We start from the raw sequence: 15,348 nt of genomic DNA, 5'->3' as shown, positions 1-15,348 counted from the left end.
TGAAAACATCTTTAACAAGGTTTTCTATCTGACCATTCTGAGGTAGATGGTAGGTTAAATAGTTGAAGGTTAATTGGGGATTAAAGGAAGAATGAGGATATACCATGCAGACCAATACAGCTAACATTGGATGCCACATACATACACATTGTAACATGCCATTCTATGGGGCTTACCTCACTACTGCTTGCTATTTGCTAAAAGCATAAAAAAAGGCAGTGGTAAAAGACAAGGAGTGAGCACAAACATGCTACAATCTACCTGACGTTTGACCTGAGGCCATCACAGGTTAACTTTAGAACTACCATGGGACTTTGTGATCTGTGCACGTAGAGTAAAGCTCAAAGAACCTGGCTCCTTTTCTTCCAAAGATGTTTTTTCTTTTTTTTTTCTGAATGCCAAATGACCCTCAATATCCAATCATATTACAGCAAATATTTAACATGTAGATGTGCAGGATACAAACTGTCAGTTTATCTCAGACTGTTTAAAGAAAATACTTCTGCTTCTCTTGATAGACAAACAGAGCACATAGTACACTATGAAAATTAAAACTCACGTCTGTAAGTCAGTTTCTCATTGTAAAACAGTAGTCAATTAATCTACATTTAATTCTGTGACAAAGATTTTTAACACTGTGCCATAATTACTCTTACATGCATTTTTATTTCTTGGACTTTAAAGTAAAAAAAGAAAGTTGAAGATCACTTTTCAATCTAATTTTAATAAATGCAATGGTTTCAGCAAACTTTTGCTCATATATGTAGTTAATGAACAACTGAGTTAACTCAACTTGTATTGAATGGATGAAATTTGATCATGAAACCTACACTATCTCTGATGGCTGCTTTTTTTTTGTGTGTGAGTGTGTTACTTAATCAATCGAAATACATTCTAATCACTACAGGCTACCAGTGAGAAGCCAAGCAAATTGAGATAAGCAGAAGACAGACCTGATTTGCAAAGAATTCAGACACACTTAAAAATATGGAGAGTTTTGTGGATGAACTTGAGAGACTGAGAATCTTTTTTTGTTCTGTTCTAAATATGATTTCAAAGTGACAGTCCAGACGTTTGAAAGACTTTGGCATGGGATACTTGCATTAACAGGGGCATTCCAGACAAATTTCAAAATTTCACATCATGTAGTACATAAATCGACAGCTCCATGTATAGATTTGTGAAATTTATTGTGGTCCTTGAGCAAGCCCCAATTATGGTGAGGCTGCCATGTCATCATTCTTGTCCATTGCAATTTGTTATAAATTTTTGAAAACATTCTTATTCCTCATCCCAGTCACTAAGAATTCTAAAACTCTGTACTCAGTATAACTAATTTATAGTTGTTCAAATGTAAAAGTTTGAAAATCATCCGGAGGTCTCTTTTAACACTGGCGAGCAGATGGACTGTGTGACAGGTCATATGTACTATTCATTAGAAACAGTCACAGACAAGCTAGGATTTTCAAGAGAGTAGGCTGCATTTTTTGTTTCTCTCCAGAGATTGTAACATACAGAGGTAAAGAAAAGTGGAGAATGGACTTAGCAAAGCAGATATTTTACACCTTAGGAACCACATTGTACATACAGCAAAGTAAACAATTATGATTTTTTTTTTGCTCTCTTAACAATCATTATATCATAATGAGACAAATCTAACAAATTATTCTAATAGCTGCAATGTGCACACAGGTATTCCCGCTTGGAAACAGTTTCTACATCAACTATCTATTCAAAGCTCCACCCCCTACCTGTAAGCTCCACCCTTTATCCTAAGCTCCACCCACCTGCATCTCCCGGTCATACTTGATCTGTATGAGTTGTGCCTCCAGCACCCAGTGCTCCTTCTCTTGTTCCAGGTGAGTGATCCTGCTCCGAGCCGCTCCCAGCTGCTGGGCGAGTCCCTCCTTGCTCTCTGTGGAGCTGAGTAGGACTCTCTGGTTGTGGATGGCTGTTGGGTAGGGCACCGTCTCTGGACATGGCTACCAGCAGGGAAGGGAGACGGGTACAGAGCTCACATGAGAAAACCATCACAACACATTTAACTCATCAAAGAAGTGGTAACATTTGATGCAGAGTAACATATGCTTGACAAAAGTTATAGATGTGAATACTCTCACTAATTTCAAACTGTACAGACTGCACCAGAAATCTTTTACTCTGGTCTACAAGACAGATCATCACCCTGAACACACCTGAATCTGATTAGTACTGGATAGCTAACCATCTTTGAGCATTTAATGAATGAGCTTTTGTCCTTATTGAAGTTGGACAGAAGGCACATATCTGTTTATACTGCAAGTTTTACTTCCAATAAAGGGTTTTAATACACAGTAGCAGTTTTCTCAAACATTGTAACAAGCAAATAATTATTTATTCAGACTCATCAAGATACAAAAAATGGTAAAAGCTTATAAAATAATTTTGGTTAACCTGGGGAATCTATCCACTGCACATGCTTTATGCAAACCACAAGATTGAAGTGGACTTTAAATATGGAGAGAAAGAGATAACCATCAGGTGAATCAATGCTACTAAAGTCATATCTACTGAGATACCTTGTTAAGTGCTGCCATGAATATGACAGCTCTTTGCCTCAATGCAGACACACATGGAGAACTCTGTACTGGTGATGCATGGTGGCTGTTGCTATGGTTACTGAAGCCGGCAGGACTGCTGAAGAAATCTAGATTGGTTTTCATGAAGTTGGCAAGCTGGATGAAGTGAGTGAGAAAAAAAACATCAGGTGCTTGAAATATGAAAAAAAAAATACTGAATAAGTGTTTTGTAAATACAGTCATAATAAAGGAGAGAAGAATGAATACAATAATCTTCTTAAAAATGCTTACTAAGTACTACAATATATCTGTAAATATACAATGAAATCAAATATGTTTTAAAATTCTTATTGCCAGTGTTTGACCATTGTTTGTTCGAATTTCACAATAGTATTTACTCCAACTTTTGAGTTGGGACTCATTTATGACATACCTTCCCTGTACATGAGACCAGAGAGATAAGTGATGACACCACACATTCATCAGTCGTTTTCAGCTTTTGAGATGCTGTGGGTAGTTGATGCTCCAATGAGACTTTGAAGTTGTAGTTTTTCGACACATCTGGAAGAGCAGAGAAGCAAGAGATAGGAAGACTCTGGAAGCTCAAATTAACATCATTGAATACAGATATAAAGCACACTTTTCAGAACTGGAGGATTCTATCAGAATAAATATGTCACTGCAAGTATTTCCATTCATGAAGAAAATGAATACCATATTCTTACAACATATACAAGTTCTCTAACTAGAACTATTTTGAAATAAATTTCCATTGGTCAATGTAGCATGTTTCATTCTCAACATTCTACGATGGCAGAAATACAAAATCTATGGGCTATGTTAAGCTGCAAAAAAGTTTACTTGGAATGATTACAAACATATTATGAAAACTGAGCATTACATTAATGGAGAAAAACCTCAAACTATGGATGGCTTCATCACCTTTCATGGTTTCATAGAGGTTGAAGAGACTGTTGGCAAGTTTCTCAAAGACAGTGTTAAAGTTGTTCTGTGGACATTCACAGGAGTTAGTGCTGGCAGAGGCAAGGAGAGTAATGTAGCTTTCCACCGTTGTGAAGACAGATGACATCTGCTGTAAGGATGTGTGTAGCTCCATGTTACGAGCTTCAAGAGTCTGGGAACAGGTAGACAGACCACACTCTTCCTCAATGCTGGAAAACAAGCATGATGTCATGGAATGTGTTGAGCACGGAATTCATCTTAAGCAACCATCTTTTCATGGAAAGAATGAAAGGGTTTACAGGGGTCCTATTTAGGAAATTACATCTGTCAATTATGATATCTTGTTCACAAAGTTTGAAGTAAACATGCTGCTACTTTTAGCAGTTGTTGTAACATTACATTTTAATTGTTTCAATAAACTTTGTTACTAGACATTTTAAGTGTGTATGCATGCATTGCTTTCATATAAAGCACAGAGAACATTTTATAAATAATCTTTATACACCAACTAAAATCTTAGTCATATCTGTATAGAGATGACTAATTCTCTGCAATAGTTAGCAGCTTTAAAGGGGAAGGCTAGTAACTGATCAGTGGGAATCAGTGGAAATGCTGGGAGATGATTGTTCCAATCCTTATGGGATTCATTCAAGAGTTCATTGTATATCTATTGTTGTGTGAAAATGATTTGCTTCAGAATGGTCTCATATTCAAGTAATGTGCAGTTTAATGCTTCCAGGTTAGCGTCCCTGGTCAGTGACGGAGCATTAATCTGCACATTACTTGAATATGAGACCGTTCTGAAGCAAATCATTTTCACACAACAATAGATATACAATGAACTCTTGAATGAATCCCATAAGGATTGGAACAATCATCTCCCAGCATTTCCACTGATTCCCACTGATCAGTTACTAGCCTTCCCCTTTAAAAATAAACATGGGAATGATATAATGCAAATTCTACTATCACTGTAGGTTATTTTGGAATGTAAGTAATTAATACAGAGATACCCTGTAACCTCTTCATGTGGCTAACATAATATGATTACATCATTATCAGGTGTCAGGTCACTATGGTTCAAAGTTAATATAGCTCTTTGGCCTTGCAAGTAATGACATGGTCACACTTTATATTTAAATCCAATCTTTGTTAAGCTTCCAATAAGCCAATTCGTAATTAGCTCATGTACACATTGGTACAAATGACCTTTCTTTTTCCTCAGTTGGTTAGGCACTTCATTCCTTATCAACGTGGCATAATACATAAGCTTGCCCACCGTAACAATTTATGGAATTTGTGTTCAAACAAAGAATGAACTTGCGTTTAGATCAGGTGACCAGAATGGTCCTTCAGTTGACAATTTAGCAGGTATTCATTTCATTGTTTTGTATTGATGCAGCAACAACCCCTTTCTTGTAATATTGCCAAATACCAGGCTTCCTGTCAGGTGGATGTGCTGGCAAGCACCATTTAGATAAGGATCACATGAATAATCATCACATCACAGATGCTTATCTCAGTGAATTAACAAACCATAATGCCTGTTGGTACAAATGACCTTTTTCTGCTCATGCACAGAACTGGTCTATTGTGTTTGTATGTCTATCATAATATAAAATACATGTTCACGTCAGGTTTAACATATGTTGGGAGGCTAATTCATTTTATTGTTATTTTGGAGTATGTTAAATGAACAAAAACTTTGTAATTATACATGTGCAATATATCTATCATATCATATCATATCATATATGTATACATCATACTTGTCTAATATATCTCTTTAAATTTGCATCCAACATGTAAGTCCCCTGCTTGGTTGTGATGCTTGTGTGTTACTGAGACTATTACTGAATAAAAATGAATATCATTGTTTCATGTACAGTAAGGGATGTTCACCTGAGTAGCTGGTACGGCAGTAGTTTTTGGAGATAAGCAACATATTTACTGAACTTAGCAGCAAAGTCCTGAAGGCCTGTCGAAGTTTCCTGGACAGGAAAAAACAAAACAAAACAAAAAACAGCAAGAAACAAAAACATTATATGATGACAACAATATTACTTCCACAGTTACTACTTATCTAAATAGGTTTCCTCAAGTTACAGAGACTTTACACTGAGAGAAATTTCATGTAAAGAAGGGAAGGATATGTAAAACATGATATATTCGCGGCATGAAATTTTCGCGAATTGGAGCTGACAGCCTTTTTCGTGGCATGAAATTTTCGCGAATTGCTACTGGCATTCAATGCATGTAGTGTAGACAAAAGCTTTCGCGTGCATTTTAATTTCGCGAATTTTGGCGCTCGCAAAATTCGCGAAATTAAAATGCACGCAAAAATTCCTCGTTTTACAGTATGTAAAAGTCAGTTTTAACTAATAGCAAACGAAGCAAAATCGACACAAAAAATGTAAAGACATGAAATCTTCAGTAAATCATCTCACACGATGCTCATTGAAGACTTTAATATATTCCTTTCAGTCATGTAACATTTACATTTTTCATTTGTGCATGTGTGGTCTGTAAGGAAAAGTGTAACAGGGCACTCAGTGGAAATGTCCACAAAGGTTAATAGCACTAATCCAATAGACAGTAAGACAATACTCAGACCTACAGCCCCAGCTGAATGAAAAAAGAGCTGCCCACTTACCAAAGTGGTGAGGGCATCATCATGGATGCTCTCATTAAAGGCAGCAAAGGACTGCTCCAGGGATCGCAGATATGAAGCATTCTCATGTAGGTGGCTACAAAACTGAGAATCAGATGAAAGAACACAGGCAGAGTGAATAGGCTACTGAGCACAACTCAATGAATAATTGGATTGAAATACTAAACTCTGTTCATTATGTATATGAAATGCTTCGATGAAGTTAACTGTGATAAATGGTATAAGATGGTCGACAAAAAATGAGCTTCACTTCGAGTACATTGCCTTGACTTTACAGTACCACATAGTGATGATAATTACAGGCTGACTTGTGTAAATAACACAGTCTCGCTTTTAGTGTTCTAATATACACACAGTGTGAGAAATCATCATCACATAACATACTTGTCGGATCATTTGAATACAGCAATCATCACTTGAAGTTTTCTTCTCTGATATTACTAATCACTGATTATACTGATATGTTGCTATGCTACTATATCAAATATCCTGGTAAGAGGTGACACATCCATTACACAAGTTCCAATATGAATCCAGTGCATACTGATAGGCCATGAATTAAGATCACGAGTAATCTGTGTTTATACTTCATGACCTCAAGCAGCATTTTAGATGTACACCATCCACATAAAAGCCCGCATTTCATATGTAACTAGTATCTTCCACATTCTATTTAAGTACTGCTGTGTCAATCTGAGTCAATAATATTTCTGATACACCACACATCACATCATAACTGTTGTTTTACTAGTATTGAACTCAGAAAAGGGAGGTAAAAAACAAAGAAAAAAAAATAGGCTTTTTCTTCTCACCTTCTGGTTGACTTGGCTGATAGGCATACCAGTCCCAGAGTCTATGGGGTAGATCTTTGAGCGCTGCTCAGTGTAGGTGTGAAAATTTGAAAGACCAGCACACAACTCCTTCACTAATGTTGAGGCCTGCCCCATTAGTTCCATTGTTTTGTGCTGGAAAACAGAGCAAAGGAGGAGCAATGTACATATCATTTCACAGTGTCATTAGGAGTGAACTCACTGTAACCTTTGACATCCTTGTCATTGAACAAGAAGTTGGATTGATCTGAGCATTTTCAATTTTTTTTCATCAAATATATAATGTATCACGATAACAAATTCATCAAGATTTCATTTCATTTATTTCTCCAATCGATCATCTTTTAATTGAAAAAAAAAATAGTTGCAAGTCAGAAGATAAAGGAGCTTTTATAGTGGCAAACAATTGGTCACAGATTTAGCTACACCATCTGCCAAATATAGGTTGTATGTCATGAAAAGTAATAGCAATTATTCATGAGAAAAGCAAATTTTACAGTAGTTACCCTGTATTACAAACAAGCCCTGTCTATTGGGTTCATCACTTTGATTTATTGCATATTATATTTCTTCCAAGGGTAATCATTGTCTGTCTACATTTGAAGTTGGGATCATATTAGAAGGAAAAAAAAATAGGATATATTAGCATTTTCACAGTTTGTATAAGTCCTTGTCACTTTAATTCAAAGCAGTTTTTATCTCAGCTTTTTGCTAACAAGGAATCTGACATCCTACAAAAACTTTTAGACAGTCAAGACTAACTTTGATACTATGACATAATTATGACAAAAATCTGCTTTCAGCGGATAATATGACATCCAATCATAGTGGGTACTGTGAGTACCGAGTTTTGAGTCTGCAGACACTATAAAGAGATAGGCAGAGCATTTAAAAGACCAACAAGTTCCAAGCCCTTTCACTCAAAAGTAACACTTCTTGAGGTTGGTTTTGCTTTCACTTATATCAGTTGGTCAGGAATATTCAATTTGAATAGTTATATATCATTTTAAAGCTGAGAGTGCTCTTTACCTGGTGCTTCTTGTCATGTGCAGGAACATTCAGGCTGCTTAACGCTGGAAACTCTAAAAGGAGAAAAAACAACATGTGTGGTGAAAGTGATTCCATTAATTCACTTACTCTGTGATAAAGGTTTATGAGATGATATGAAATATGAAATATATTGATCCCTTCTATTTAAAGGCATATTAATAAATATGTCCAATGGGTGAAAGGAAAATTTTTAAGTCATCATATTGTTGCTGGGTGACAAGATCTTGAATCTCAAATTTTGGTGAAAATCACTTTTTTGATTACTGGCAATTGTCAGATAATCAGTTAAGTGATGTCCTATCCATATCCTAGCTGTCTAACCCTCAAAATGAAGCTACCAAGGCATGTCAAAGGAACGGCAGTCCCATTTGCTATAGTGCTTTGCCTGCAACGTGTTTTTACTCTCCTGAACATGACATTTTTCAGGTATGAGATTTGTCGCCCCAACAGTGATATGTGAATGAATCAGAGTTCCTAACTTAAGTTGACCAAATATAAACAGGCGCTATGTAATAACAAGAGATGTAGGAGAGATTTAGGATATAGTCAATACATTTTCAGCAACATAGCAATGGAGGCTGTGTAGTAACTGATACAGTAATGACTGTATACCTTCATCATTGAAAGGTAACTGTTCTTGAATGATGCGGGTTGCCCATGACAACTTGCTCCCTAATTCCTCCCTGGTCTTCTGTAGTTCCTCTGAGCACTGCTCTGCCTTGGCTATTGCCTGCCTCACCTACAGCATTGTATGATAGGGAAGAATGAGAGAAGGTGCTCCATTACCACCATCACCTACTTATCATCATCATCACCACCACCACCACCACCACCACCATCATCATCATCACCACCACCATCACCACCACTACCATCACCATCATCATTATCAACACCACTGTCATCGTCATGGAAATTGTCATAATCATCATCTACATGTATGTATTGAACCTTGGGATGGAGTGGGGTGTCAATTCATACTTTTCACAGCTTTTGTCTAATGGTCAACTCATGGTCAACTATTTTTCTCCAAATGACTTCTCTTTCTAAATCAAACTTCAATAATCTCCTGCCATCATCATCATAATAGTATTTTATTCACAGCCCTTTATTTCTTCTGTACATATGTCCTTTATGTTCTTCTCTCATATATTACTTCTTTTCATCCCTCAATATTTCCTCAGCCATATTTTCTTGATTTTCTCCTAATAGCTATCAGGCATCTAATCTAGTTAATCAATCTAATTCAATCTAATCTATATAATCAATCTAATTGAATCTAATCTAATTTTGCAGAATAAGATGTAAAGCTGCTGTGTAAATATATGTGATACATAAACACACACAGGAAATTAGTTACTTGACAATTCCCTACGGATCAAGCAAATATGAACTCATTTCAGAAGAATATGATCACTCATTTAAAGCACAATTAGTAATTTCATACAATCTTTTCCAAAACTGCTGCAAAATATTCCTTACTTTCCTTTTATGATCACATAAAAAGGACATCATATTATGAAAGCTGCCAACATCTGCAGATCAAAAATAAACTGACACATAGTAAATCATACATTGTGAGGGCAAACATCATACTTAAGGTTGACAAAATTGAAAAACTGCACATCTTATGCAAGATAAATTGACTTGCTTTTCATGGTGAAAGGGGGCTTCATCAATAGGGCTTCAAAAATCAAAATCATTTGGTACATTGTATGAAATGAAAATCAGATTTTCCTGAAAGTTGGTGCATTCTTCAAGCACAATCTATTCATTATTATTTTTAAGTGCATCAATGCTACCGCTGACAAAACAAATCTATTTTCCAGGTTATGTTCTGAAAAATTGACAGATCAAAATCAAGGGGAAAAGATATTGTCATATGGTACCTTTACAGTCCTTTAATCTCAAAATCAAATAAGGAAATGAAATGAAACAAAATAAACAGATTAATCTGGAATATACAAAATGCTACAAAGTAAATCAAACAAAAGAAACCAAACAATACCTCCTTTTCCTGTGCCTGAAGCTGTACCTCCAACCTGGCTCGATCCTGCTGGAGTCGTTCAAGGGTCTCCTTGTACTGACGCTCAGCAGCTTCCAACACACTGTGATGCTGGCTACTTTCCCTTTCCAGGTTGGACAGTTTGCTTTGCAGTTCAGTCACAATTTTGCGATGCTCCTCAGACAAGTCATACAGCTACACAAGACAGACATACATGTACAATCACATTATTTAGGGTTGTAGAATAATTAAAATCAATTGGAATACTTTGAATCAAAATACATACCGGTACTGTATAAACCAGTACACTTAAACCAAGATAAAGCCAATTTAACAAAATTAAGAGGAAGAATGTACCAGTAACAAAATTTAGTGAAAACTAATGTCCTGACTTTAAAAAGAAAATTAAACATAGAAATGTCGCTAAGGCGACTGGTATGCCTCCGCCATAGTGCATGATTCTCCTAATAGGTCTATAGTACGTGTGGACAATGTGTGATTACATTTTCACAAAATTGGCAAAATATTAAAATGACAAGTTTGTCACAAATGTGTTGAATGTTCATCTTCCTTGACCTAGGTTTAATTGGATGAATAGGAGAGCATGTATTTGGGGATTTAAGGACTTTAACTTGACTTTGCTCATTCATAAGTTTATGCATTGAGTAATTTTCAAGGTATGGAGAAAAAGTGCAATTTCTGTATTGAAGAGTACATTGTTACCATTTTCATCTGGCCTTTGACCCTAAAATTCATAGGATAATCACTGTCAGGCAGAACATGCATAAATATGTAGAACGTTTCAAGATAACTTGAGCCACTTCTGAGATATGGAGGAAAAAGTTAGTTCAGCACTTTCCCTTGATCTTTGACCTTTTGACCTTTGAGGCAAAAAGAAAACGAAAAAAAAAAAAAGTTTCCAGAGAATCTCTATTAGGTTATACATGCATACACCAAGTGTAAAAAAAAATAATCCCGCTGGCATTGCATAAATATGAGGGAAATAGGAAAATGTTGAAGTGTTGCCCTTGACCTTTGACCCCTGACCTTTGACCCCATGAACCCTAAATTCTCTACATAATCACTGCCAGTCAGTACATGTTTATATACTATGTTCCATGAAGATACGTTGAACAATTTCCAAGTTATGGAGAAAAAAGTGAAGTTTTAATATTGTTACTTGACCTTTTGACCTTTGACCTTTGACCTCATGACCCCAAACTTTCACCATAGAATTTTAATTGGGTAATACATGTATACGCTAAGTTTTAAGAAAATATCTTCAGGCATTGCATAGATATGGTGGAAATAGTGAAATTTTACGTATTTGACCTTGACCTTTTGACCTTTGACCTTAAGCATGTGCACCAAAAAGTTGATAGGCACAACTTCACCCCCTAATACACATACATGCCAAGTTTCATTAGGATACCTCAAAAGGTTTTTTAGTTACGCTCTCAACAAAATTCATTACGGACGGAAGGACGGACGGACAGAGGGACGGACGGAAAACCCGAAAACATAATGCCTCCGGCACCACTTCGTGGCGGAGGCATAAAAACCCATAAATACAAAAAAGAACAAATGAGATTGACAGTAAAGCTGTTTAACTTTATACATGAAACTACATAAGACAGATTAAAAATGTTAGATGCAGACTGCCAGGGTTGCTAAAAAAAAACCTCACGCATACATGGCCTGTTACCTCTTAAATGTGAATTGGGTAAACAACATAATCCCAGAGACACTAGGTGAGAGTGACCTTATCTAAGGTTTCTTGTGTTGTCTTACAAGTTTCAGTAGAATCCTTGAAGAGTGAAAAGAATATCTGCCCAAATTTTGCATATTACAAATTTTCAAGGGTTGGCCTATCTACAAAGATAATCTTTCATTCTCTTTGACTGCTCCCCTCATTCTTTTCATCATATCTTGGCACACTTTTTTTACACACATATTTGATATTTTGTGCCAAATTTAATGTTTACTACTGTGGAAATACTTTAATAGCATATTTCACATTTTAATTCAGTTGAATATCATCCCATAACTAAACCTGTGAGGATTTGTAACTGGTGCTCCTTGAAGAGAAGCAGTTCAACTAACCTGTTTGTGGAGACTTTCATTCTCCTGAATCTTGCCTCTTAGTTCCTCTCCAATCACATTGGATGATGCCTTCACATGGGTGGAGTTGTCCACATCTCGGTTCTGTGAGGATCAACCATGCATTGTAGCCACAATCAAACATCTAAACAGGATTACAAAATATGATACTTTGAGCAATTGTGGCATCACTCTACTTTAGGGAGTTTTAAAAATCACTTTTAGTGTGTGTGTCTGCCTGTAATTGTCAAACAATGGTATTCTGCTTTTATACAGATGACAAAGTTACATGTTTTGATATTCAATTTACTTCAAATGAAAAAAAAAAAAAAAAATATGTATATATACATATATACCGGGTGTCCCAAAAAAAGCGGAACGGTGGATTTTCAGTACCTTGCGTTTTAAAAGTGATATATTTTTTGACATCATTAGAAAGAGCATCTTCCGCAGAAGACTATGATACCAAAATCATTAAATTTGGTTCAGTATTTTTTATTCTACGCCAATTTCTGTAAATGCAGTCATTTTCAATTTTTTGCGACTTATGAGATAATAATTTGGGTGCGACACGCGTTCCATACGGTGAATTGTGTAAGCTCGTTGATCCATGTCAACAAAAGATAACGCTTTCATATTTGGAGCGCACACACACAGAGACACACACACTGTTTTTTCCTGGCCCGTGCCCAATGTGAAAGCTGTATCTTTTGTTGACATGGATCACCGAGCTTACACAATATTCACCGTATGGATCGCGTGTCGCACTCAAATTATTATCTCATAAGTCGCAAAAATCCGGCGAAATTTGACAATGATTGCATTTTCAGAAATTGGCGTAGAATAAAAAGTACTAAACCAAATTTAATGATTTGGGTATCATAGTCTTTTGCGGAAGATGCTCTTTCTAATGATGCCAAAAGATATATAACTTTCAGACCGCAAGGTACTGAAAATCCACCGTTCCGCTTGTTTTGGGACACCCGGTATAGTGAAATATTAACTCAAGTGTGGTTTCTAATGAGCTAGGCAGCACAGAAATAGTACTTTCCTTCATCAGAAATAGTACTTTCCTTCAATAAAATAAGAAAGTGATACCTCCCGAATATCATCCATACTGACATAAATTTCATGCACTAAACATTCTTCAGCATTTTTGATACCTTTCAATATCAAATGTTTCAAATAATCAACTGTGCTTACCCTAGTAAAGTTGATGATTACAAGACAACTTGCATTTGTTCTGTAAAACTTGCTATCCAGGAAAACAGGAGTCTCTCCAATCATTACTGAATGAAAAGAAGTGGATTTCCAATACATCACACATAGATCTAATGGTCTGGAGATGTAACAGTATGTCTACAATAGTAAGGCTGTGTTACATCATTTCAGAGTGAATGTGGGACTAGGCCACCTCCTTACTTTGTTCTTTTTGCCCTTGGACTCATAGACATCCAGCTCATCCTGTAGAACATTGACCCTCTTGGTCAGTTGCTGGTTGCGAAAAGTCAGACTGTCTAATTCCTGCTCATACTTGCGAATCTTCTGATCCCGCACTTTCATCTGCTCCTGGAAGAACATTACAGAAACTTGTTTTTCAAATTTAGGACTCCTCCAAGATTCAACTCCATATTCATCACATTCACGCAGCATGTGCCCTCTACGTCATTGAATACCAGGGCTGCCAACTCTCACTCTAAACCAAGTCTCACTCATTGAGAGTGAGACTCACTCATTTTTGGTCCTTTCTCACTCTAAAACTTTATTTCATTTGCATGCATTTCTATTGAGCTCACTCATTTTGACTCCTAAATTATAGCATTGGCCTATGGGAGTCTCACTCTAAACTAGTTTCCAATGTTGGCAGCCCTGGAATATTGTTTAATGATATCAATGAAAACCAGCAAGTAACAATCAGATTATCAGTGATAATTACAAATATTTGAAGATAAATAGTCAGAAACAGTCCTAACTGTGAAAACTTAGTGATAGAACATGTCTCACTACGCGATGAAAAAGTAGGCACATTACATGTATATACCATGTTATTTTTGTTTTCTAATCTAACAGCCAAATAATATTTACAGCACATTTACACTTACTGAACGGTGAGTTCTCATTAATCAGCAAAATTCCATTCTAGAAGGATTATCAGAGCAACGAACAATGGATGTTTTAGAGTAAGAAACAAAAATGTTCACAATATCAGTGACAATTTATCATTTCCATATTTTTTTATGAGATACACATGCACAAAAAGCAGACACAGTGCTATCATTTTAAGAATCTCATTCTACCAGATTCCTCTCATACCTTGGAGTCAGTTTGCTTGGCTTGTTCATCAATCACAGCTTTCTTCAGCACCTGGTTCTGGGCACGGAGCTGAGATGAGAACAAAAGTATAGTTTGAAGGCAGACAGTTTGAGTGCATTGTCAAGACATTGTTTGTCTGAAAGATGGTGTCCAAGTTGGTCGTTAGGTAAATTGTGACATCAGTGCACGAAGTCTATTCATGTAGAGTAAAACTACCAGTTTTTGGCCACTTAAGCCTTTCTGGAATATTTTTTTCAACTTGAATAATACATACAAAATCATATCTAAAACAATATATGTTAAATAGATCTATATCAAACTTTTTTACCTTAATTTTGATTTTGTTGAATACATCATAGAATTTCAGAAAATCGAAAATTAGTATATGATAACCCACCAGAATCTGTCCGGCCCAGCCAGAATTCGGTTAGGCGATATGCGCATTCGATGTCAATGCGCATACAAGGCCGCTGAAAAATGTGGCGTGCCATACCTTGTTGGCGCAAGGTTGTATCGGGGACATTGATGTGCCCATTGGTGACCAAATTCTGGCAAGTTTGCATTCAACCCCTGTACATCTAGTCACTGCATCAGCATGTACAGAGATTTTGTTTTTCTTTTGCATTTTTGTGGATATCATCACACTCTGGTCTTGCGATAAGCAAAAAATTTTGCAACAAAACAAAGTATTTCTCATGTTCATGATTTACTTAGCGGATGTGTAATTGAACCGTGTTCAGTTTAGTTTGTTAGTTTGTTTAGGAATTAGTTTGTTTTTCATCTCTTTGTTTTTATTAGTTTCATAGCTAACGCCAATGGCGCTTAATCCCACCACCCGTACCTTTTTGTTCTACACAC

At 36.3% G+C, this 15,348-nt stretch overlaps 1 protein-coding gene across 1 annotated transcript in view; it reads right to left on the bottom strand.

Moving 5' to 3' along the window:
• LOC139740884 (protein phosphatase 1 regulatory subunit 21-like) overlaps nt 1-15,025 on the bottom strand; it is a 129,298-nt gene extending 114,273 nt beyond the window's left edge. Inside the window, exons 1-15 of the mRNA XM_071651468.1 lie at nt 14,984-15,025; nt 14,491-14,559; nt 13,600-13,746; nt 12,181-12,282; nt 10,081-10,272; nt 8,685-8,811; nt 8,052-8,104; nt 7,005-7,157; nt 6,175-6,276; nt 5,424-5,512; nt 3,501-3,730; nt 2,992-3,119; nt 2,559-2,714; nt 1,788-1,982; nt 177-197 (exon numbers count right to left, since the gene is read on the bottom strand). Of these exons, the coding sequence (XP_071507569.1) occupies nt 177-197; nt 1,788-1,982; nt 2,559-2,714; nt 2,992-3,119; nt 3,501-3,730; nt 5,424-5,512; nt 6,175-6,276; nt 7,005-7,157; nt 8,052-8,104; nt 8,685-8,811; nt 10,081-10,272; nt 12,181-12,282; nt 13,600-13,746; nt 14,491-14,559; nt 14,984-15,025 (1,806 nt within the window). The remainder of the gene's footprint in view (nt 1-176; nt 198-1,787; nt 1,983-2,558; nt 2,715-2,991; nt 3,120-3,500; nt 3,731-5,423; nt 5,513-6,174; nt 6,277-7,004; nt 7,158-8,051; nt 8,105-8,684; nt 8,812-10,080; nt 10,273-12,180; nt 12,283-13,599; nt 13,747-14,490; nt 14,560-14,983) is intronic.
• Nucleotides 15,026-15,348: the final 323 nt, after the last annotated feature.

This window comes from Diadema antillarum, unplaced genomic scaffold (assembly GCF_040938485.1).
Source record: "Diadema antillarum isolate AM-2024a unplaced genomic scaffold, OU_Dant_1.0 seq00000889_RagTag, whole genome shotgun sequence".
NCBI lineage: Eukaryota > Metazoa > Echinodermata > Echinoidea > Diadematoida > Diadematidae > Diadema > Diadema antillarum.
Note: the sequence above shows the minus strand (reverse complement) of the source record. Positions and strands in the feature narration are given on the sequence as shown.